Genomic DNA, 25,154 nt, shown 5'->3' with positions numbered 1-25,154 from the left:
CTCTCCAAAATGAATTGCATCGGCAGGCAAGAAACAAAGAGACAAACCTCAGACGAAGCGCGGTAGCAATAAGTCTAGACATTCGACTCGGCAGCTTTCTTTGACATTCGAAAGATTCGAATAGCAAAGGAAAGCACCTCTTTCTGTGAAAGGCAGATTCTCAAAAGCTTTTTTCTTTTCAAAGACAAGGTGTCTCCGGATCACAGTCGATCAACGACTCCATAATGTTTCGCACCAAACAAAGGCAACTCTTGGAATCATTGACAGAAGGTAATTTGAAAGTCATTTAGAACTTCCACATTCAGAGGATCGGCCTCGAGAGGGGAGATACATATGATCACAGCAGTCTTCGTGCTTGTAAAAAGTTTACGTGCCGAGCACTTCAGAGCTGGACTGCCTCTTCTTTATATTCAAGACAAAGCGAAGGAAGGGCAAAGCCGCACAAAGTTCTGTGGAAAACGACCTCTCGGGAACAAAGCAGAAATGTAATCAGCTCCTTTGAAATATTAGATGGAAACCTGTGACAATATGCATTGTGGTACTCATCCTCGGAAAAAGTATTACAGAAGCCAGGAAAGCTCAGTCTATTTCGAACCGCTCATCTTTCGACACATCTTTCGACACGAGGCCTTCAATGAACGATATCATGCTGAAGAGCTGTCAAGAAAGTGAAGAAACTATTTGGTGTTCGCAGGAAGGTGAAAGACTCAGAGACACAACGTGACGGTGCTGAATGAAACATATCGCAATAGTGAATGCGTCTTTCAATATTTTTTAAGCACTAATCAGAGCGGTCGCTTCTTCGCTTATGCTAGCATGACGCGACCCATACTTCACCTAGCCGAAGGACCAGCACGGCAACGGGCCTCGCTGAGAGTATTATCCGTGAAGAAAGCCATAGTCAAGAGAGAAGACATCATTCTAGCTGGTCTGAGCCCGGTTTCATGCGATTCGCCTTCATTTTTCAACATCAGAATCGCTTGAGAAAACGCTGGTTACTTCAGCAATCCACTACGCCATCCTCGACAAATTTTTTCTTTTAGTTCTGCAAGGATTACCAACAAAGAAGAAGTCAAAAGTGCAGGAAGCAACAAAAAATTTGGTCAAAACAGTGACAACAGCCTTTAGAGCAGTAGAAGAGTGGAAATGTCTGCCTCCGAGTAGCGCTCCGACGTCTTGACGTCTTGAAGGCATAATGTCAGAACCAAAGGCAGTGAAGCAGAGGAGAAAGCTCTCTGAAAAATGTGAAAGGACTTGCTTGAAGAGCAGGTGATCCGACGGATGAGCTCGTTTGTGGCTTCGTTGAGTGCAGCAACTGATTTAAAGAGCTGTCGGGGAAAAAAGAATAGAGCGCTTGAGATGAAGCGGCACAGAATTGAGAAATGCGGGGAAAGTATACGTAATTTGAGAAGCCAGACCTCACTGAAAGATCCGTGCAGATTTTTCGGGTGCGACTAATTTCCGTCATTGGCCTCAGGTTCTATGAAAGCCGAAAAAAAAGCCTAGATTCGTACCATTGCCCGAAAAAGAAAAGCCTGGATTCGCACCATTGCCTCGCCTGCGTTGTGATTATCGCCTTACCAGCGAAAAGATTTCATGGCTTGTCTGAAATCTTGTGAGGGTATAGAATTTCAGTCACCTTTCAGCGCGCTGACCTTGAAAAGAGACTAAGAGAGCGCTAGCGCAAGACGAGCGTAATTGTGTGGCTTTGCGAAAGGCTGGGCCTGGGCCCTTCATTCGCACGAAACTTTATAGATAAGGCTTTTCGAAAATGTCAGATGGTACCAGCCTCAAAATCATGGTCGATCCTGCATAGAGTTTGCCGATGCCACAATCCAACATACTCATCTTCGGCGGTGCTTGCTATTTAAAGAGACACAAAATGTCGTTGGACCAGACTGTTACACAATTTTTGCCACCTGCCGAGAATGCTGAGGATCAGCTTTGCATCAACGTTCGTCGCTCTTGCCCTTGCCACTCGTGCCAAATCGTGTTTTGACCCTGGTCAAAACGTTTGTGCTCGCGGTACGCAGCAATGCACGAAAGAGGACGCTCGATACACATTCAATGATGGCACGCCGATCGGAATACAGTCGGGAGTCCTCCTACACTCTGATCTCACGAAGGGCTGCTATTGCCAGTTCGCACATGTAACTTTTTATTCAGGCGATGATCCGTTGTCTTTCAAGAAACCCAAGGCCAACGACACCATAGTGACTAGCTGCTCAAACAACTACGATGCTTGGTGGGACGGTGCTCAAGTCATGAACACGACCGGAGGATCATTGGGCGGCGAAACATTTGACGATAGCTACACAAGCTCAGAATACGACACTATGGCATGCGCAAGTGGCTTGGAGCTTATCGACAGCGAGGCGCCGTCCGTCAAGAGCCACCTTCTGCTCATCGAATGGCCCTCAGTTTCACAAGCGATATTTGAAGCGCCGATCCCAAGTGGTGTCGGCATTTTCGAGGATGGCGACTGTCCTGGTTATGATTCTGGTGAAGGTTACTATCCCAATACCGCGAAGACCCTTGCACCAACGAGACTGAGCAATTGCACTTGCTATACTGACGTTGTGCAGGCTTTGGGCAATTCTGGTGCTGCCACCGACTATGCTGGCACGAAATATGCGACTATCTGTGACCAGAAGCAAATAGTCTACTGGAACGGTATCGGATGGCGAGACGTCAGGCACGATGTAGCTTTTGGCCCACACAGCGTCACAGATTATTGCAGTCAGCGCTTTGAAGGACAATCTTACGATCGCGGCTTACTATACGTTGTCGCTGAAGGACTTAATATGGGCGACAATAGCACGGACTCGACGAAGACCAGCGGAAGTGCGCAGCAAGATGGGGCGCTTCCGCAGATCCGGAGAATCAGCACCACCACGTCTTTGATCGGTTTATATTTCATAATTCCCATTCTGTCGTTCTTGTTGTTATAATTGTAAGCATACAGTACTAAGCGTACAGTCTATTCGCTAATATCCAGGAGAACCGGGATGCCGCATTTACGTCCGTGAGAAGCTGGAAATAGTACCCGTCGGCTCTTATCTAGCGTTCGTGGCTCCAATGTGAGTTCTTTAAAGCAGCAATAATCGCTATGCCGTCAGTAATCAGTTGCCTCACTTCTTGCGATGCGGTGTATGTGCAGCAATTGCAGTCTCCTCTGGCCCTCACTACTGGCTGCTGGCTTCAGAGAATGTTCCGCGGCGCAAGAACTATTGCACATAATTTTAGATTTTCGAGGTGCGTTCAGGCGGCAAGAATATGCCAATACTTCTTTAATAATCTGCGTATTGGGTAGCGTAAGGGCTTCCTTCGAGCTGTAGCTCTTCAGAAAATGCCGCTGGTCAGTATAGTGCAACGATCAAAGCGACTGAAGTCCATGATTGCAGCGACCTACACTCTGTAATCGCGACGCCGAGAAAATCGAGGATGTAGGCTGAGCAGAAAGTGTGTCGAACGTAGGTATTTAGTTCTTTACTGACAAGCCTGACCGGTACCTCACCGGCACCGATGACAATGAATATTACTCTTCGTGTGGTACACACTGACGATGAAAAGAAATTCGAATAAAGCGCTGAGAGCGTCACTGTGAGAGAGAAGAACCGTTCTTGAGTCACGGAGGCGCAACCTAAGAGCACGAGGGCAACGATGAAAATGAAGATGGACGCGTAGGTCCGTCCGTTCGCTTGTTTGGCCTCGAATGCCACCGAGGCTGCCAGGACAAAGCATGCGAAGTTGACAAGGGCAAGAAAGAGCATGTCGTACGGCACAAATTGGGCCAAATGAGCGATCGTTCCATTTATATACGGCCCTCCTTTCTCACGCGCTTACATCAGTCTTCGACGGACCAAACGAATTTGTCTGTGTTAAGGCGACAGTATGCCGCAATAATTTAACACTGAATGTGTCAGGCGACAATATGATAAGACGAAGGGCGATGAGATAAACAAAGAGGCATGACCGTGCAGGGTTCTAGACCGTTTGTTGTTTTCTAGCCGGAAAGCGAGCAAGAACCTTCGAAAGGAGATATAAGAGTGCAATCTGGCACTACAACATCCCTCCTTTCCTCCCTGAACGTATTGCCGCCCCTCGAGCTAAACACCCTTGAGTAGGATGATCAGACCTCTGAGAGACCAAGCGGCCAAATGGGCCTTGCCTCAAATTCGCTCTCGGACAACAACGAGCCCTGCTATCAATCGATCGGAAGACAAAGACGACCTTCCGTCACAAGAGAAGCTCGAGAAAAGGGCGAGTGTACCTTCCAGCAAGAGAGCGGCCACTTCTATGATCGTACATGGGTGCTAGGCTCCCAAATGGTGCTAATTGCCATATCAAACACTTGCAAGAAAATCCTCTCTTCCGATCCGGCCTTTAAGAGGCTCACAACTTCTCAGCAGTCTGTTGCGTGTACAGCTTTGGTAAATTGTTCTCGAATGTATTTGAAGGTCGACATTGACGCTCGTACAAACAGCCTTTAGCGCTCTACAAGATTGTCCATTGCTTCGATATAGTCAAGAAGGGTTTGTTCCAATGGCAAGCCGGCTCAGAGCAGGATGAATCTTTCCTGGAACGAAGTGGCGTCAAGGCGGCTAACAGACTGAGCCTATCGTTGGCCAGTCTTTACGTCTTCGAACTATCTGTTCGAACGCTACAACCAAAAGTCCAAACATACCACGTTCTGGCATCAGTCGTGACATTATATGTTACCCAGTGTCTCTATCTGCTCCCTGACTATCCGGCGTACGGTAGGCTTGGCATGTCCATGATATTGTTGGGGGCATATGGACACGGAGCAGCCACAGATGTCATCGAATTCATCTATCTACTTTGCCGCCCCACGACGACACACGTGTGTTTGGCTTCAGCTATCGTTGCCCTAGCCGGGGTCTTGCCCGCAGTAAGCTGGACATGGCAAATACGATTTGTTCTGACGCGCTTTCCTTCGCTCGTACAGAGCTGGAGCTGGTGGGTACATTATAAGCCTGCACTTTTTTGCTTTGCTCGCCGCTCACTGAAAAACAGGCGCCGAAGTCTCCTTTTCCCTGCTTTGTACCTGTTTGCGGTAGTGCCCGAATCAATCAACACACTACGTCTCGTGCGGCTATGCACTCGTGTCGCACAAAAGCCTCGTTTCGCACAAAAGCTAGAAAGATAACCTTCTGATTTTGTAGCGCCACAGTAGGATCCGTGAGATTTGCCTGTTTGCAAACGGTCCTATATAATCTGATGCCCCGCTCTCGAATGGCCATTTTTCTTCTTAGAGCATTGAATTCACTGTCATCTTCGAGATCCGAATTTGAACGAAGCACTTGCTCGAATTGAGATGAGAAGCCTCACTGAAGATCTACAGCCAGTGGAAAGTGTTTCCGACAGAGGCATGAGAAGCTTTACTTCGCCCGTAACTTACCGAGCAGCAAGGAGTGAGTCTGCAACCCAGTTGCTCACTATCTTTAGTTTCTCAGAATACTAGCGAGACTTTCGGCCTGTCATTCACCTCTGTCTTTCTTTTAGTCTTTTAAAGTCCTTCCTGGACTGTCACAAAGAAACTAGGCGGACATCCTCGGGGACTACATTGACGTGCTCAAAAGAATTGAGGGAGTCTGCTCCCAACATCTTTCAAGTTGGCGGTTTCAGTCATGGTGGTGCTTCGACACAAAAGCGTTGGAAGCTGGCGGTTGCTGCTCATCGGTCGCTCCCAAGCATGGGCACGATGATGAGGGAAAAAATACACTAAGATCGACAATCGTGCTAGAATTCGAGCTGATGCACGACAAGGTGAGTTCCTGGGGCAAACGTATCGTCCGCCGCTCTACGGGGCTGGTCGATTACCAAGATGGGAGAAAGCGGTACCGTATGACGGTCGGGAAGAGTGGACGGATATCAAGACCCAATCGCGCGAGAAAATTACAGTCGAATGTTGATGAGGCTGGTGAGGAGATGCTCGACGTGTTGGGTGCTCTCGGCCAAGTCAACGAGCATTTCACTGCTCTGAACAAATTCCAGCGCTTTCGCGAGGTGGCCATGAGCGTCGTCCGGGAGCTTAACGGGTTTTCTCGCGTCATCTTCATTTAATTCGATAAGCGGTGGAATAGACAGGTGGTGTGTGAGATCTTTGACTGAAACAATACCCGCAAGCTCTAACGAGGTATGCACTCTCCTGCCACCAACTTTCGAGGTCTACACATGATCAGCGGATGTTGTCTCCTCTACGCTACAAGAAGCACTCTGCGGATGGTGCGCAAGGATGAGAATGAACTCAATTCGCACTTTGACATGATTCATCCTTTTTAACGTCCCATGAGCCCGATAGACGTCAGGTGTCTTGAAAAGATGGGAGTGCCCGCGTTCATGCGCACATTCATCTCGGTTCTTGACCAGCTCAGGAGCCTCACCTTCCTGCATTCGTATGGTTCAAAAGACGAGCACGTCTTGTTCTCGTGCACCGGATCTACCGTCTCCTGGACGAGTCGTCGTTGCGCAACTTCGACCGTTTGATGAGCTAATCCACCAGGTTTCTGCGAAGACGCTTGACACCGACGATAATGCAAGTTGCTACGTTATCTCGAGTGCCATATACTTCTCGCGCCTTTGATGCCCATTTCTTCTCAGAGCCATTGGCGACGAGACAAATATTCTAGACCCGCTGAAAGGCAGTCAGGAACATTTGACAGCGACTTATTATCTGCCGATCAAGAATCCCTGCTGGTCGTCACCTCTGAGGATGCAGCCTTGATTTTTTTTTCCGAAAAGGCCCTTCTTCCGAATTGTTAGAAGGTCATTGCTGGTCTTCCTCTAATGCTTTGGTCCGACCCGGGCATCAACTTCATCACTTCTTGGGAAAGCGCAAACGAGACAAGTCAAATGAATAGAAGGGCATGACAGCATCGGAACACAGAGAACTGCACAAGACCTGGTAGACACAATCATTTGAGCCTACTGAGCCCGGAAGAACGGAAGGAGGAGATAGTGTCAACGCTGTGATTGGTTGACGGCAACTTCATCAACATCTGACTGCAGTGAAAGAAGGCAAAGCAGGGCAACCAACCCCTCAAGCCTTTCCTCCCCAACTCTTGAAAGAAGATGCAGCTGCTACTCAACAAATTCATCACCTACCTCGTAATGGCTCTCGACAGCCAGCTTAGCCTTGAGACGCTCAGATTCGGAGCAAGTTGCACGTAGCATCAAGGGACCCTTTTATTTATCAACGACCTCGACCTGCACTGATCTGGCAAAATCAGTGCAGTAGGGTCTTTCACCAGCTGCCATTTCATGTGTCGATACAATCAGGAAATGTCAGTGAGTTGCAAAAAGGTTCTGAGGTGCAGTGAAAGATGTCAATTTATGGGCGCTCGCAACGAATCCCGGACAAAGCACCAAAATGTTGACTATGCCACTTCTGGCGTTGGTTATCTTGCCAGGAAAATAATGGATCAGAACGCATAGCTTGACCTGAGCTTTGAGGATGTAGCCCCGGGAGAGAATTTAATCCCGGAGAAGAGACGTGACACAGGGTCTGGGATCAGAATGCATAGCTTGACCTGAGCTTTGAGGATGTGGCCTCGGGAGAGAATTTAATCCCGGAGAAGAGACGTGACATAGGGTCCGCCATACCAGATGGTCTAGATCAACAAGGGCCAGAAGAAGGACTAGATCCGCGCTGGATTCCTTACTGGACGTATGCGTGCACAACATGGATCAAATTGGCGGTTTCACAATTAAGCAATAAAGCCTTTTTATCTATAGAGAACCGGAACGGTGTGCTAGCCTGGGATAGTTTCAAGAAGATCTGGGATAGTTTCAAGAAGATCTGGAATAGTTTCAAGAAGATCTAGGCACTGCTGTGGACAGGAGCGACTGTCGACATGAGACTTTCTCTTGTGGATGTGCTACTAACAAAATTTGCTCCTCACAACAATGTTCAAGGTTTCCATCTTAAGCGCCCAGAAGAGTGGTCTCCTTTCCGGTCTGTATTGATGTAGTAGTCTATCATCAGAACTCGATTCTTTTGGTTGCCTGCGCAACGCGAGCATTTTTTTGCACTTCTATTGTTTGTTCTCAAAGGATATGTGAGACATTACGCACGCAAGTACAGTACACATTGCACAATACTCGACACCTCAGCAAAATCACAATATCATCGTCGGACGCACCGTCACAGGTTGAATGCGAAGGAGAAGTAAGATGCAGCTGCAGATGGGCCTGAAAGGACCTTAATTTGTCTTTGAGGAAAGCACATGTGAGACCATCTCTCAATATGAGCTAAGAACCTGCTGATCTAATCTTATCGACGTCGGATATTCAGAAAAAAAACACCTGCTGATCTAATCTTATCGACGTCGGATATTCAGGAAAAAGACCCACCTTACAGAAGAACAGAAGTGGTTGGATCACCAGCTTCCACACCGGTCTGCTCCATTTTGACGGAGCCTAAGTGAGAGGGAGCATCACGTTCGCCACGCCCATCAAATTAAGAGAAGGACTCTGACGAAGACGAGTTTTACAAGTAATATGCTCCGCTTTGCCCGTTCAAGCTCGATCTCTCGCTTGCTCGAATTGTACACTCTCCACTTTAAATAAGGCCCATCGCAGTGACGGCGTTCGTCTTCTTGGTGTCTAAATTCGCTTTCATGTTCCATTCGCTTCCTTTCTTTCCAACGATAGATGTCGCAATCAAGGTCGCGTAGCTGAGTCTCATCTGCCAAGCGTTGCTGCCGAGCCTGAACCTCATTTGCAAGTCGAAGACGCTGGACCAATTCGCTGACGCTGGAGATCTGTAAGGTCACTGGATTTTCCACCCCATCATGGACATGAGCACCGCCTGGGTGCTTGGCCCTGACGAGCTCGACACCAAGCTCGACTACCTGGGCGACCCGTCGTACTTTGTTTTTGACCTTGAACAGCACGTTGCTTCCCCTACACAAAGGCGCATGATGGGCCTGTTGACCTTATAAATACAGACGAGGGCTAATCTGAGATAGTGCTCGTGGATCAATGTTTGCATAAGATTGATGTTGCCCTTTCTTTGACCACTGTCAAAATGGCGAATGATGTGAGCTGCAATTGGGATGGCCACTCTGCCGCCGCAACATCCCTTGAAGCGAGAAGGGAAAAGAAAGTCGGTTTCGTGACCAGATTATCGAAGCGAAATATGATTTAGTATCTTGTAGTATTCAATTGTTGCTTAGCATTGCATCAGAGTCAATCAAGGGGTTGTGTCGAAAGAATGCTAGCTCGTTATACTCTTCATTTCGATTACAACACTCCATGTTTTGTAGGACGCTGCTCTGCCTCTTCATTTGACTCGTTAGAACGGCCGAATGTAGACCTGTGAGGAATACGGAGCGCAATCTTTGCCGGCACGAGAGATGACGTTAAGACTTTGAGTTATTCCTCCTGTTCTCTCAGAGACCGGTGACTCGGATGCTCGGTGAGCTTTGTCATAGATGCCTTTCGTGGTACTCTTAATCTGAAAAATGTGTATTTGTGCTGGCTGCAAGATTTGAGCTTTGAATTTCTTCATTTTACTCACCACAACTGCCATTCCCCGAAAAGAGAAGAAGAGATCTGGGGCTTTGTCCAAGCTCACATCATATATAATGTTGAGACACTGAAACAAAGGCTAAATTTTGAGGTTGTATTACCTTGTCCCTCGTTGCAAGCGTAAGAAACAGTATAAGTAAACCGAATTAGAACGCTCACAAGTCCAGAGCTGGAAATTACAGGGTCTTCGCTGCTTAACATCGGCGTTTTTCTCTCGGCGACTTGCAGCCGACCGATGGGTTTTCGCCAGAGTAAGATTATGTTTGTTGCTCTTGCTGCAACATGATAATCTCCTGTCATCCGCGCGGGTTTTACTTATTCTCAGACAAGGCCTGAGACTCGTTCCACTTTTGAAGTTGGCCTTCGATGTGGACTCGCATGTAGGTGTCTGAGGGCTTCCTGCAGCAAATCATTTTCGCTCAAAATATTTCTCTGTGAAGAACGGTAGGATCGCCGCGCACAGAAAACTAGGACCTGACTTATAACCACAAAGCCCTCAATCGATCCATCATGTACCTTTCCCGACACACGCCAGAATGGATATCATTTGAAGATGAATCTGTTCGCTGATGAAAGCTGCGAACGCCGTCTTGACACAAGCTTTGTTCGTGATTATTGATCATATTTGCGCAACACGTGTGTGCGAATGCGAGCGGCCAGAACGATCGCGGGATTTCGTGTGCTCATGCAGTTTCCATCCGCCCTTCTGCTATTGACAACTTCAGAATGCAATTGAGTAGTCGGACGATACAATCTTCATGTCAGGGCATGCCATTGACTCTAGACGGCACGGTATAATGTCACTAGGTAATAAATTTCAAAAGGACTTGGAGTAGAGTAATTTCATTTCACGGATGCCGTAGTAGTGTTTGGCATCAACCAATCTACGCGTTAGCGTTTTCCGGTATACCCAGATCAAAGACCACTTGAGGGATCACGTTGAGCAGGCCTACAACGGCATTGAAATTGCTGAGAAGTTGCTCCGCAACCTGGATGTCTACTGCCCGTCTTCCTGCTTCGTGAGCTGCTACCAGCCATTGTTCGAGCAAAGCGAAGTCACGAGGAAGTTGAACCTCGATCTTAAACGGTTCCCATGGCCGAGTTTACAGTCCTTCTTGGGCTAGTTGAGCTATTGCGATAATGAGGCTGGCGGATGACCCTATCTCGTTCTCGTATTGGTTGGAGACGCAGTATTGCTTCCAAGATATAATGGCAACAACAATGGCAGCAAGGCCTATGGCGACCGAAGGCACGATGGTTGCAGTAGAGGATGTCATCCACGGTGACGAGTGGTGCGGGACTCGCAGGAGTGTTTGTAAGCATTGCTTGTCGGCCAGAGATCGACATTCGCGATGGGAGCTCTGTGTCGTTTGAAGACTTGATCTGTCATTTCAGAAAAACAAAATTGTCGCGAATACCTCTTAATGTGGAAGGAGAAACGATGGTGCTTCGAACGAAAGTGATGCGATCGATTGCCTCTCGAGCCCTCGCACAATTGTCTCTCGAGGGCAGGAGGCTATTGGGAGTGTTGGGCAACTCAAGATTGCTCTGACTGTTGTCCTTCGACGAAGCCAAGGCCGAGACTCTGATTTTCCGACTCCCGCTTTCACATGTACTTCGATAGATCCATCGCACGTGAGTTTTTTCGCCTGGTCTGTGACGAGCCTCAAGGTGGGTCCTACACGCGTGTCTCACATTTGAACAAGTTCTCCATCTCAGCACACCCTTTCTTTCGACTCCATTTCGACACGGCGCGGCCACAATGGACGACAAAATCTTGCGAAGGGTCTTCAAGCCTACAAGGGATACTCTTCGCTGGCCCTTAAAGCTATTTCCAACGTACGCAATGATCTTCGGACAAGACAGCAGGCCGGCAGGCATCCTGTTGTGCATCTTATTCGCCACGGTCGTCGCTGCAAACGTTGAAGCGAAGGTTCGGCCAGTGAACGCAATCACAGCGTGCAAATGTACAATGTGGTGCTTCTTTGCACTCAGCGCGCTCTCGATAAGCATTTCCTTGCCTATGCCGGATTCACAGCTATCAACCCTTCGATGCTACGCCGTGTTGGCGCTCCTAACCTTGCAAGCATGCTGCTTGGTGGCCGAACTCGAGTTGGACTCGGCTTCAATCCCATTGCATCTTCTCGCCTCACTTCAGCTCCCTCTTCTCCCAGGAACCTGGTCAAGGCTCTCGGAGTTGGCTAGGAACGACTCAGACCTTGCCCTTTTCCTCGTTATTCTGGGGTATTTCGTATGGACCATCCTTGGTATCGTGTGGTCAGGTCCCCCAAAGGAGACCAGCAGCAACGAGGAGACCGTTCATTTGTCCCCCGCTGAGGCTTTAAAACCACTCAAAGACACATCAGACATCGCAAATGAGAAGGATGGCACAGCGTCTCTCAAGCAAGCAGAGGTCGATATCGTGTTGACGACCAGCGCTGTGAACTTTCTCTTTTTAGCTGTGCTGCAATTCTACTGAGATGATACAGCGTCTCAATAAAAGCAATCTGCTCGAAAAACGGCCTCCGGAGCTTCAGGCCGTAGATCAAAGTCTACAGACTCGTTATCACGCCTTCTGGCTTGTAGCTCAACGTAGGAAGACATCGTCGGTTAAATGGTTCGGCGGCCAGCGAATTCTGACATCTGCAGGCACATTCCACGCCAGCACAGTCTCTTGAAAGGGGTTACGCTTCATCGGCGATGTGCCATTACCTACACATCCACCGCCCGGGAAAATGCCAGCTGGAATAAGCTTCTCTCGAAGATAGTCAGAAGTAAGTCGCGTGCTGCTGCCGACTTTAAAAAGAATTACCTCGCTCCCGAGCGCTAATGTAGGAAATTTAAGAATCTGTTTGTGTAAAATTATAAGAACTCAGCAATTCAAGAATTCGGATGAAATATGATATGTGAGCGCCTGACCCACGAGGTCGAGGCAGCGGAAAGTGGTCATGCAAATAGAAAGGACGGAATAAACTTGCTGCTTGTTTAAGAAATTCGATCGCACAGCTTGACCGCGTGGTCACATGTGCCTGCAACTTTCATCCGCTGCATGCGACCGACAAAAGAAGTCGCTGCTCTTTGCTCGGTTGTCGATTCAATCTCTGCGAGATTAGAATCAAGCCAGTATTGAAATAAGAGATAAACGTTTGATATTAATCCTAAAATAGAATGTCCTCATGTACACTTTCGGCACTCCGTCCCACCTGCTTTGTCGGCGTTCCTGCAGCTGTGCTGTGTCTCAAGACCTTGCCTTGTGGAACAGGAGCAGGCGGTGTTACGGTGCAGTAATGAAATTTCCCTTGATGTTGATAGTGAGAAGAGAGAAAAAATGGCGCTTGGCTACCTCTGTTCCTTGGCCTAGCCACTGCTATCTTAAGCAGGGCTGAAGGACTGATATCCGTCCGGAGTCAGCTATTCTTAAATACGAGGCTACAAGCTTGCTGCTTAGAAATTCGAGCTCACACCCTTCTCTCGTCTCACATTCCACATCGGGCTTTGTGCACATCCATTCTAACCTTCAAGCATGAAGGACAACGGTCATGGAGACATAAAAGAGCAAGATGGCTTCCCGACCGCCTTTGACAGCAAGCGACCTGAGGGTAGCCAGAGCTCGAAGGTGCCCACCATGGTAGCGCCCGTAAGGGTTTCCCAGCCCAATCAGGAGGGCATAATCACTGTGCAGCCGCTGAGGAAGAGCGATATGCAGCCTTCCTACGCCCAGGATCTGGGCCTGAGCGACGTCAAGGTAGGAGGGGGTGGCGAACATGAAATCAGGATTGTAGCTGCTCATGTAGTGATCTCTCCCTCTCCCGCAGCACGGCTTCTACGGCTCGCTGATCAATTGCCTCGGTGACACTGCCGGTGCCCTTGGGCAATTTCCATGCTGCCCCTGCCCCAACCCCTTCAAGCAGGTCAGGCAAGGAAGTGTGGGGCTCGTGAGCCGGGTAGGTACCCCAGACTGGATATGACCTCTGTCTCCTTCCTCTCATATTGACAGGATGCAAAACATACAGTTTGGTCAATTCTACAAGAGCGTCGATCCCGGCCTGGTCAAGATCAACCCTTGCAGCGAGTCGCTACGCATTGTCGATGTCAAGATCCAGCTGATCATCGTCCCGCAGCAGCGCGTCACGACGCGAGACAACGTTAGCATCGAAGTTGACAGCGTCATTTACTGGCACGTCTCGAACCCGTACAGGGCGGCGTATGGCATCCAAGACATCCACCGCTCACTCGTCGAGCGCGCTCAGACCACGCTGAGGGACGTCGTGGGTAGCCGGACCATCCAGTCGGTCATTTCCGACCGCACTGAAGTGGCCCACCAAGTTGAGGAGATACTCGAGACAGTTGCTAGCAAGGTGTGTCGCCCTCATGTACGTCCTTTGACGTTTCAGACTTGCTGACAGTGTGCGATAGTGGGGTGTCGTCGTTGAGAGCATACTTATCAAGGACATCATCTTTTCGCGCGAGCTCCAAGAGTCGCTTTCGTCGGCCGCGACGCAGCGCCGAATCGGGGAGAGCAAGGTCATTGCCGCAAAAGCTGAAGTAGATGCTGCCAAGCTCATGCGCCAGGCCGCCGACATTCTCTCAGTGGGTTTCGATCTCGTTTTTTTTTTCATCAATTCACGAAGCTCATCGAGAACGTTTTGCACAGAGTCCTGCTGCGATGCAGATCCGCCAGCTCGAGTCGCTACAGGCAATGGCGAAATCGGCGGGAAGCAAGGTCATCTTTGTGCCCATGAATCTCAACGACGTCAAGAGCTCCGTTCTTGCCGATGGCACTGGCGTTTTCCATCCTGACACCCACGGTGTGGGCGATACTGCAATAAGCCCAGTCTATAAGGAGGACCCGACTAAAGATGTGGCGCGCCTGTCGCAGCTGGCTCAAATGTAGTTGCAAACTCTCGCTCTCTCAGATTTGTCCATTCCTCCTTCTTCTCCCACGTGACGTCGTGAAAGGCTCGCTTTGCTGCTTTGTGCCCTACACTGTATCTCGACGAATTCACAAGAGAAGACTCTTCTGCGTGCGAAGAAGCCAAAAGCCCGCAATCTTCGGTGGCGTGAAGCGCAGAGACACGAGCAGTGAGCGGGACTAAAGTGCGCCTTGAATGTCAAGAGTCTGAATGGCTCTTTCCGCCACGCCGCAAGACCGCACTCCTTTGAGGGTCATCACTCAAAAAGGCCCGATAGATAGTGGTTGTGAAGGGCGGGGTGGTCGACCGCGATACTCTTGCAGCGATCCGAGTCATGAGCTGTCTCGCATTATGTCAGAGGTTGCAGTAGATCTCGTCATGACCTTAAGAGAGGAGCGCGCATTATATACTGGGTTGGTACGCAGAGAGGACGGTTCGTATTGTACATGTACCTACCCACCTACAGTCTTTGCCGTCGAGCGACATCCAGTAGGTACTGCATGTATCTCTTATTGTGAATGTCTTGCTGATGTTTCAATTTAACCTCTGTTACGGACTCTACAGACATTGAAATGCGATTCTTTTGCATTTTGGTTAATGAAATAGTTGGCGCAAGTTCTTAAATCAGATTAGGCTGGCTACTCAGCAGATTGCACAGCACTATCAGACGAAAAACAACGATGCCAATCCGACGAATCCAGAAGATCTTGACAGCATCCATAATTTCTCCTTACAATGGTCTCTCATTCACGCCTCACACCGAAGAAGCGCAAAAAAAATTTATCGGGGGTTCAAAGAGGACTTGGTCACCGATATCTGATAGACCGACGTTGCGGCTCTGTAGCCCCGTCTGTCTTGGCTTCGGCGTTGCCTCAAAGCAGCTCCTTTGAATTGTCTCGAACTCTCTCAGGATTCTTGTATGGACATCCTTCCTGCGTAATCTACGGTGCTTCTCCGGACGTAAATACGAAATGTTTCGACTTTGAACGCGCGCAAACTCGCTCGGACACATTGCAAGCAAGGGCTTCCACGACGACGAAGCGTGTCCAGCCCTACTTGAAATATTGCAGGATTAACGAAATGAGCTTGCAAATTACGCAGGACTTCGAAAACGCGCTGAGCGGGCAAGAAAGTTTCTATCGTAGCGCACCTGTTTGGAGTCTCTATTCTCGAGCGCGCAGAGCTAATCAATATCAGTCGACGCCATTACCTTCGCCATGCTCTCGTCGATTATGGCAAATCATATGGAGATAGTTCAGTGAATCAAGCAGATCGGCAATCACCACTTTTCGTGTCGAAGCGATCCTGTCAGCTAGTGCTTATTCTTTACCCTCTCACTAAATGCCCGGACGTCGTTCCGCGCTACAGGGCTACTACCATTTGCGTGGGGGTCGTCTTGGACACAACCTTTCTTGCGCTGTTGCTTAGAAGGGTGCAGCCTGTGCCATCTGTCGCGAGTGCTTGACATACATGACGTGCTCGAATGCGCTTCAGCTCTTGCCATTGGGCAGACGGCATCCATGTTGTCTTTCATGTACTGGTCGATTATTGGCCCACTTCACCTCTTGCGCACCCATCAAGAGGACAGAAGGCAACTAAGGCTTCTTTTTCTTTCTCGTAGAAAGTGGGAAAGAAACATGCTCCTCAAGGGACGTTTGTAAAAACAAAAACCTGAAAAGGCCTGACAGTCCGCTGGACGCCCCTTAAACATTGGTTCATTAAACCGATACTTGATTCGTTGGATGCCGCTCGGAACCATCTAAAAGCGCTTGCTCGTCCCTCCTCTCACCATTTAAATGATGTTCTAATCGTTTCGAACTTGGTGGCTGGTCGTGGCTTCGGAAGAAAGGCCATTATCCAAATAACGACCGTCTTGCCTGCCTCTTAAAGCGCCATTTCAATCCAACGCTTCTCCCACTTCATGCGTTCAGCCCAAGAGCGCGCTCATTCATGCCGTCACTGGACTTCCGGTCGCGCTGCAAGTAATACGAAGTCTGAAGTGGATTGCGCTTCGTTTTTCCGACTTAGCAATCTTCGAGCCGCTCGGAATCGACACAGCGCCTCGCTTATCAGGCGTACGGGGAGCCCTTCTCTTCTGGCGGCACCTGCCGGCATCTTGAGACCAACATTATTCTTCCAATTGTCGCCAATGAGGCCTAAAGCACATCAGCTTCATAAGCAGCAGACTAGTCGCCCCAGCCGGTAACAGAGCTGTTCAGGACTATCAATTTGCAGCCACTGAATTTCCCGCACTCTTGGAGGCAGCATAGCGACACAGTCAGCCGTCCGCTAGCTTCTTTCTTTTGCTTCGTCCACTTTTGACGCAGTGAAAACGTCGCCATGTCCTGTCTGTTCCCCTTTTGCGACACCATTCACCGCCAGCAACTCCGACGATTCTAGCTGCTAAACGTCGAACGCCAGCAGCAAGGACAGGGAGGCAGAACGTGGCGCAGCAGCAGCAGCAGCACTGACCTGTACCTTAAGGACGAGCTCATTCTTGGCCCCTGACCCCAACAGCAGCAACAACAGCAGCAACAACAACAACGACAACAACAACGACAAGTTCAAAATTACGCCGGCATCAGCAAGCTGTTCTGCGCCTCCGCTCGGCAGGACAGTATGGCAGCCTATAAAGGTCTGGCATCGTGCACGGATCCTGCTGATTTGCATTCGAGGAGCAACGTAGCTCAATTTGGTATGCACCTCTCTCAATCGATGCTCGGGTCATTCACAGAGCCTCCCTCGGCGCATTTGCCGTCAAATTGCTTGACAGACGACTGGGCTCCACCGCCGATTCAATGCCACCCAAAAAGTCGGAAGTCAGCAGCGACCCGCTCCAACCAACTGCTCCAAATATCAGACGTGCCCACAACAAAGCCGCCTCCACTAATCGTGTTGTCGGCAGACGAGCGTCATTCCTGCGACTTCTTGAAGTGCGAAAAGCATTTCAAGCGTCTCGAACATCTCGAACGTCACCGCCATAGCCACACGCAGGCACGACCGTTCCAATGTTCCTTCTCTGATTGCCAGAAATCGTTCGGACGGTCTGACAATCTGCGGCAGCACCTAAAGACGCACTCCATTGACATCAATTGAAGAGTTGCAGGCTCATTCGGGTGTATGGACTCGAAGAGAATTCAGCAGGAGTGATTACTGAGTCATTCAGCTTGCTCCCAACGAGCAGCGGCACTGTTTCTCTTCTTGCTCTTTCGCACCAGAATGGTGAAATTCATCAACACACATACGTCTAGCAAGCCCTCCAAGAACCATCTTTAGGAAAAACACGCCACACAGCGAGGCGGCGGAGCGGATGGGTCTGCATTCAGCAGTCCAGCTTGGTTGAGCAAGCCAGCTCCCGGGTGACAGCATCTCCTTGCTCGGCAAATGCTTTCGCATAATAAAATCCTTTCCCTTTTCTTTCTTTCCTAACAAATCACGTACATTCGGACCGTATTCTCGAACACACGCAATCTCTGTCTATCTCATCGCTCGAAGCGTGCACGGCATCTTGACAACAGGGCAGGGACGTTGACAGAGCTTCTCGCTGCTCTGGTGTCTTTAAGACAGTTGCGCTGATATCTTCGAGAGAACGTTTGAAACTGATCAGTGTTGCGATGACCCTCCCCAGCTGTCGTGTGGCCCAAAAACTTTAGCAACTGAATCATTGTTCTGATCACAAGGTCTTCTACTCCATCCCTCCCGCCTTCCATCGAAGCTTAGCCGTGACAAAAAATGCGTCCATGTAGATAAGCCCCTGGCTTCCTTCAGCCTTCTCATGTCATCGTGCCCTTCTTTACTCAACTATGACCCGGATCTGCTGTTGCTGTTGCCTTCCACCCAGGAAAGTCAAGGCGAAGCAAGATGAGAAGAGTCCCCAGAGTGCGGTGGAGGCAGGCACAACGTGGAGTCGTGCTGTCATGGTGCATGCGTAGCATGCTTGCTTCTTTGAGTTTCAAATCAAGCCAAAGTGACTCCAAAGGTCTCCATAGAGCAAAGGTGAAGATCGGACTGGCCATGCCACGCAATCTTGTGGTTTAGCTTCACTACAGAAGGGGTCAAGAGGTGATCAGAGACAAGTTTGGCAGTCGCAAATTTTGATGTGGAGCGGACAGATGGTGCATTGAATGCGGGCTGCCAGAATGCTATACTCAAAAGGGGCTGCATAGAGACCTGTCATTCGAAATTGAGCTCCTAAAGCTTCTTCTTAAACTTCATCGTAGGCTAAGAAGCTTTGCTGCAGAAATCGATGGAAAGATTCGATAAGGCGATTCGGTCGCTTCAATCTCGGCAGCTAAAAGACTAGATTTGGTAATCGAGTACGCAATGTGTGTTGGTAGAATGTCCTTGCTAGATCAAGCTCCGCGATTTGCGCTTTGGGCGAGCTTCTCACTGCGCTTTGGACGCGCGACCAAGGTTAGCAGAGACGAGAGTCCTCAAAATTTTCATGGTCGCTGACCGTATATACACATGAAGGCAGTCTTGTTGCTTTCATCCGCGCAAGGAAGACAGAGGGGTCTTCGGCTCTGCAACTGTCGTTGTTTGAAAGGGTTGTACTAATCTCTGATGCAGAAGCAGCCTTCACTAACCCTCCTATTCTTTCCACGTATCCACACCTCGTTGGCTCAATCAGTTCATCTAGTCCGATCCATCATCGGCTGTTGCAGCACTTCCTGCCCGGGAACTATCCGCTGGCCTGTAACCGTGTCCGTATGCAGGCCTAGCGTTGGCTAGCAGGTCAGTCATGGTGGCTTCCCCGCCAGCGCCTGGAGGCCTACGACATCCTCTCACTCCTTAACTCTGCCGCCGCGAAAGGTGATGCCAGCATCCGCAAGTTTACCTTTCTCTCTCTAGGAGCATGAATAGTTCTGCCTGCACCGCGACGGGCACAGTTGCCAGAAAAATAACCCTTCTCACTCACCTTTGAAGGTGGCCCTCACTTCTGCAACATCTCTTCCACCGTGCAGAGTCGATTGTTGACCCAACATGGTTGGTTCACATGTCTACTTCGCGAGGTTGCTTTACGTCAGACCAGTGTACGGTACATGAGCACAATAATCGGCATACGACGACCGGTCGAACACAATTCTCAGAAGATGAAATAGCAAAGAAAGAGGAAAGAAGGCACAGGCCCAAGGGTCGGGTAGGTCACCGTCAAAACGGAATGTGAAGTGTGAAGATTGGTCAACTCGACCCTGGGTAGCGCTTAAATCCGGCCGGGGTCATTCAAATTTCGACTAATAGTTCGCTCTTCTATGGTTCGCGTGCTTACGCTTCAGGATAGATTCGCAAGCCGCTGGGTCTGTTAGTAGGTCGAGTGAGCGACCGGCATACTGGTCAACAGGTCTCGCGCTCTTGCAGTTTATTCTTAAAATTCTGTCCTACGCAAAAGATCTGTGGTCTATATCCAGCCGTTGTCGATACTGTCGAGCAGAATTTCCTCCTTGTCTGTGCAGAACGCACGCATGTCCACCTTAGTGACTTGCGCTTCTTCCGACCCAGCGACGACGATGAGAATACATCGTGGAGTTTCATCGACAGCGGTGCTTGTCGAGAAATTAATATACAGATTTTGCCGCCATCGGTCGATGTGAGGGTGGGTAGAATGCTGCGGAGCTTTTGGAGGAGATCGATCTGGATACCTCGTGAACCCTTTTGATGACAACATCTGTACCCAAGTTGTGAGTCTGCCCAGTGGATTGGCATCTCATCAAGTTTTTGACGTTCGCTGCGTTATAAGGAACCCACACAAGTCGGTGAGCTGAGCGCCGGGCGGCGCGATACGAATCGATGACCTCGACGAGACTCAGACAAAGTGGGCCCGACAAGAATCACATTTTTTCGCTGTGTCTGCCTGTGAGGGAGGCTTTCTGATGCAATCCGGCTGTTGGTAAGTTTCACAAGGCGTTGAGATAGCCCAATTTCGAAGACCTGGCCATAATGGGGTCCGTGTCACGTCGAGCGTCCTGAATGGTGCGGATTAAGGCGATCGCATGTCAAATGATGTTGCGTAGAAAGTGAGCAGTGCGCCATTCACGCAAGGAATCTGATTTTGTTGAAGTAAAGCACTCTTAGAAAGAGTGAACCGGACCATTGGGAGAGTTGCACGAAAGACGTAAGAAACTCAAAGAGGGCCCTTTCTGCCGCCATGAAGCGCTCTATTGCTGGACAAGGCGTGGGCCTCGTTACTCGGGACGAAAAACAAGACATCATTGAAGCGCGGGCTTGGTAGCCGCATTCTTCACATGCTTGATCGTGCCCCAGATGAGGCTTAGTAGATTGAGACAAGGAAACATCACGATACCTTGGAGCTCTCCAACTTGGCAGAGGCGACGGCGAACATGGGAAAGGCTCAAGCGCAATGAGGGCGTGATTGAGGGAGTAGCGACGGGCTGTATTGTTCCTGGTGTAGTACAAACTGGAAATTCGAGTGTACCAGTGTACTGTACCATTAGTCTAAGGTAAAATATCTCCGTCTTCCGTACGTACGAAGGACTGACGTCGATTTTCTCAAGCTAGCGCGGCTGCTCCTCACGGCATCGCGAAAGGCCTGGGACGATTTTGCTGATTCCGTCCCGGAAAATGCAGTTGTGCTTTGAATGTTACAATTGCTCGTCAGATGTAGAATTTCTGCCTGTGAGAGTACGACTGAGAGCGGACTCAGAAAGGACAAAATCCAGGCACCGCATGTTCCACATAAAAACTGCCAACCGACTCTAGCCTTTTTCGAACAGCATCACATTGTTTGCGACATGAAGACCCAAGCACCATCGCATGCGCTGACTACCTATGGGAACGGAGACCTAGACACTGCAAAATAAAAGCTCCCACATGAAGATCGGGAACTGCAGCAAACGCATCGGCTCATCGGTCCGGGACTCTGCTCGCCTTTACCTGTCTTCCATTGAGCTTTAGATATGGCCAAACGGCAAGAATTGGACTCGCCCAAAGCTGGTTCAAAAGGCGACGGACTCATTGACGCTCGAGAATCTTCCCTCACTTCCGCCACCTCGCGACTGCAGCCGGCATCGTTCAGTCCGGCAATGTACCTCGCTCGTCGTTACAATGCCAACATTCTGGCCTGGCGACCAGGCTCGGGCGACCTCAAACTGCCCGACGGTGTACAGATCAAGGCTCACTTTAATGAGTTTCTTGGTGCGTTCTTCAAGCTGTGCTTGTCGGACTCCTACTATGTGCGGATCGACATCCACACCGCCAGACTTGTTCTGATTATGATCGTGGGCTTCCTCACCATGTTCAAGCGCGTTCGAGAAGGACGCCTCACCCTCTTTTGTCTGCAAGCCTCGACAGGTGGTGCAATTGTCATCGTCCCCCACAGCACCAACTGCCTGCTGGTGAGTTCATGCAAGTCCTGATGCGGCTCCGCTGTCTAAAGCTAAAGCTTAGCGACCACACCTGCTTGAACCCCAATCTCTAGCTCTTCAAGTTCTTCTTCGGCGCTCTTTGGATCGCCTTCGAGTGGATTGTCGTCTCCATCTTCCATGGCCATGTCAGCGCGTTCATGCTTGGCTACTGGCTCCTATACCCTTGGCTCATCGTATGGTTTGCCGCTTGGCTGTCCGTCTAGGGCATGTTCCAGTCGATTCCCAGCCTGCCCTGGCGACAACAGCAGCCAAACGTAAGCGGACCTTCACTCTATTGGCGATATTTGGCTGCAAGGGCGAGCAATCCTTTTTTGGTACTGGTGTCCGCAGCGGTCTTAGGGTGTACGATTGCCTCTTGGATTCAGTTTGGCCGTCATTACAAGACCAGCGACGAGCGTCGACAAGCTTTGCAATTTGCCTTGGCCACTTCGAAAGGCACGGATCTGGCTGGACCGGAGGAGAACGCCGCCGCCATCAAAGTCTGGGAGTACTTCAAGCTGGCTTGGTGGTGGGGGACTGTCGGCTTCTGCGAGTGGACCGCCTTCGCCTGGCTCACCACCTTGTTCCAATTCATTGTGGGACTCGTGTTGGCCTATGAGCTCATCGTCCGCATGCGCGGGCTCGACAATCAGGAGAACGACGACGACTTGATCTTCTCTGTACCTCTCACGGAGCCTTTCCCGGTCGAGGTGGACGACGAAGAGGACGATCTGGACTTCGCTGCGCGCCTCAGCGTACCTCCGCCAGCGGAGCTCGGCGACAAACAGCGCGAATTTTCTTCGACAGATGTCTCTGCATCTAAAGATGGCGAGGGCCAAACTCCTGACTCAAACCTTTGCTCGACGACCAGATCGCCCAGCCTGAGAGTGCCCGTTGACAGACTCGGACGTCCACGGCGTGTTCAGTCCTCGGTCGTCTAGCGGCTTCGCAATCGCGAGCTGCAGCGCGAGCTGATCAACCTCCTCTTTCTTCTCAGTTATCTCATCTCGGCGCTCACTGCATACTCGATCGTCGTCATCGGCATCACTGCAGTGGACCTCGGCGTGATCAGCAAAAGTCCTGAAGCCCTTGCCCCGGCTTTCTATCACTACAATCTTGCCACCGGCTGGCTTAATATCGTGTGTGGCGGGGGCATCTTCCTGTCTGCTTCCTTCAGTCCTACGACAACTTCCTGTCCACGTTCCATACGTCGCTCAGTCTGGCAGCGAGCAGTAGCGGACGAGGGGCGAACGCAGTTTCGGTTGGACAGTACGACATCCATCTCCAGGAGGGGCGGTCCAGCAACCCACTGGCCGTGCCACGGACTCGTCACGGCTACATGCGCAGAGCAAGCGACGGCGCGGCCGATGAACAAGAGGAGGCTCTGCGACCCGAGGACGATGGCTTTGCGAGCCGCCATTTCTCCAGCCCAACTCGTCTCGTACCTCGATCACAAGGCCGACGAGGACCCGCCAACATGACGCAGACCCAGGTGTCGTCCTTTTGTTGAATCCAAGCCCGTCCTCGAATCCCAGTACAGAGTCGCGGTGCGTCCAAAAAAAGAACTATGGACCACCTTGCTAGTATCATGGACCACATTACTAGTATCTTGATCGCATTGGACGATTACCTGCCTCGGACATGATGTCACATACTCTCATTACGGCAAATCTCAACTTCTTCAGCGATTCTCCCCTTCTCCAATAGCAACGAAGAATAGCACAAAAGATCAAGGCAAGCAAGCATTGCCACTTGTAAATGAAAGGACAGCCAAGCCAAATAAAGCACTTCTCTTTCCCTCTTAGTCTGAGCAGTCGAGGCCATGAATGAGCATGGCGCAGGCAACTTGCAAATTTGTCCGTGGGCGCCGCTTAGGACGCTTTTCTCCGAAAAGAAAAATAAAAATCTTCGGGGAACAAACGCCGACAAGGAGGGCCTTAGCATGCGCTTATACTCGAAAAATTGGGACCTGCGCTTACCCGGCTCCGAAGTCTTCGGCATGTTGCTGGCCTACACAGGATGGAGAGAAGTAAACGGTCAGGAGGGAGTCCCGGGATGAACGAGCTCTCTGCACAAACGTGACGACCCGGGGTAAGAGTAACATCACGCTTTCCTAGAGATTGATGGGACGGGTCTTCTTGCCTCTGCACCAGTATAGGAAATCTTCTGGCATAATCCAGCGTCGGGAAAGCTAAACATGACCGAGCGAATGAATCGGAAGCACATGACCTCTGTGCGAACTTAGTGAGGTCCGTCGAGGCTACATTGACGATATTGATGCTTGCAGATATCGATCGCCTCAAGCACCTCTTCAGTCAGAACAGCTAGGCTTATTGCCCAACCTTCCATTGCATCATTTGTTTTCGTTTCAGACTGATTCAACGGACAGAGCAATGCACAAAATAAGGTTGACCGAGACAGTCCCGTGTGAAAAAGGGAAGCCGTACTTTTCCCTGGAGTCCATCGACTTCGCACGCTTTGTCCTCGCCCTCCTTCTTCCCACACCACTCCTTTCCTTGTGCAACCGAAGATGCCACGTCATTCCACAATCCCCGCCCTGTCAAAGGGCGCACTTCATGCAACTCATTGTATTGTGCTCGGTCTCGCTGCACTGCATTTGCGTTCGTGCTACATCGAGTCGAGCTATCGAAGAAATCAAGATTTCTGTGATTTTGACAGCCCCTTATTGATTCCCGTTCCCGAAGAATTGAATCGAGCGCCGATCTTTATTTTTCGGAAATACACGGCTTTTTGCCTGAAAGAAAGACATGATGAGTTGCAGTTGGGCAAAAAAGGGGAGATAAAGAAGTGCACGCACCTTTCTTCGGGATCCGGGCAGTGATATAAGGTAAAAGAGGCAAGAGGCAAGAGGCGAGAGGCTCGAATGTCTGACGAGCTTGTGACGGACAGGTATCTTTCCCGTCTCCTCAGGCGGTCCGACGGGAGATACGGATTCAACTAGAGTGTTCTCTCGATGCACATGATCAAGACTTCCGACGGGGCTGCGTTAGAAGCGTTTATATTGTCGAAAAAGGTGAAATTAGCGAAGGGGCGTGTACAGGAGCCAATCTATGATAGCAGAATTGGCAAGTAGCTGGGCCGAGGAGAGTCTCTGCAATGATTGTTTTAGCAGAAGCAATTGTGACGGTGACGAGCAATAAAGATGGTAAGTGTCTCAATGCGCTTCCATTGAGAGCCGTACAAGAGCTCACGACAGCTTGAAGAAGACTGTCGATCACATCTTTCTCAGAAGGGTTGAGATTGGCGAGAGCGGCCAAGCTACGACTCCGTGAAATATTTTGATTTCTGTTGACACCACCTTCAT

General features: G+C 50.0%; 5 protein-coding genes across 5 annotated transcripts; 4 read left to right on the top strand and 1 right to left on the bottom strand.

The window, feature by feature from the left end:
- Positions 1–1,906: 1,906 nt before the first annotated feature.
- FA10DRAFT_270185 (hypothetical protein) lies at positions 1,907–3,080 on the top strand. Its single transcript, XM_025523034.1, has 2 exons — positions 1,907–2,508; positions 2,586–3,080. The coding sequence occupies exons 1-2, from the start codon at positions 1,929–1,931 to the stop codon at positions 2,645–2,647; spliced, it is 642 nt and encodes a 213-aa protein (XP_025373690.1). The 5' UTR covers positions 1,907–1,928; the 3' UTR covers positions 2,648–3,080.
- A 2,571-nt stretch (positions 3,081–5,651) lies between these two features.
- Positions 5,652–6,087, top strand: FA10DRAFT_263324 (hypothetical protein; the record flags this gene model as incomplete). Its single annotated transcript, XM_025520194.1, has 2 exons — positions 5,652–5,703; positions 5,768–6,087. 2 exons carry the CDS (start codon positions 5,652–5,654, stop codon positions 6,085–6,087), a joined length of 372 nt encoding a protein of 123 aa, XP_025373689.1.
- Positions 6,088–10,613: 4,526 nt separating this feature from the next.
- On the bottom strand, positions 10,614–11,070 carry FA10DRAFT_270184 (hypothetical protein). The gene has a single exon (XM_025523033.1). It carries the CDS (start codon positions 10,830–10,832, stop codon positions 10,659–10,661), a length of 174 nt encoding a protein of 57 aa, XP_025373688.1. The 5' UTR covers positions 10,833–11,070; the 3' UTR covers positions 10,614–10,658.
- Positions 11,071–13,012: 1,942 nt separating this feature from the next.
- Positions 13,013–14,611, top strand: FA10DRAFT_270182 (hypothetical protein). The gene is made up of 5 exons (XM_025523032.1): positions 13,013–13,300; positions 13,371–13,499; positions 13,569–13,913; positions 13,972–14,145; positions 14,210–14,611. The coding sequence occupies exons 1-5, from the start codon at positions 13,079–13,081 to the stop codon at positions 14,447–14,449; spliced, it is 1,110 nt and encodes a 369-aa protein (XP_025373687.1). The 5' UTR covers positions 13,013–13,078; the 3' UTR covers positions 14,450–14,611.
- A 6,771-nt stretch (positions 14,612–21,382) lies between these two features.
- Positions 21,383–22,770, top strand: FA10DRAFT_289677 (hypothetical protein; the record flags this gene model as incomplete). Its single annotated transcript, XM_025524320.1, has 4 exons — positions 21,383–21,820; positions 21,904–21,975; positions 22,054–22,104; positions 22,216–22,770. The coding sequence occupies 4 exons, from the start codon at positions 21,383–21,385 to the stop codon at positions 22,768–22,770; spliced, it is 1,116 nt and encodes a 371-aa protein (XP_025373686.1).
- Between the last annotated feature and the right edge of the window lie 2,384 nt (positions 22,771–25,154).

This window comes from Acaromyces ingoldii (assembly GCF_003144295.1).
Source record: "Acaromyces ingoldii strain MCA 4198 unplaced genomic scaffold FA10scaffold_12, whole genome shotgun sequence".
Lineage (NCBI taxonomy): Eukaryota > Fungi > Basidiomycota > Exobasidiomycetes > Exobasidiales > Cryptobasidiaceae > Acaromyces > Acaromyces ingoldii.
This window is presented reverse-complemented; position numbering and strand designations above follow the sequence as displayed.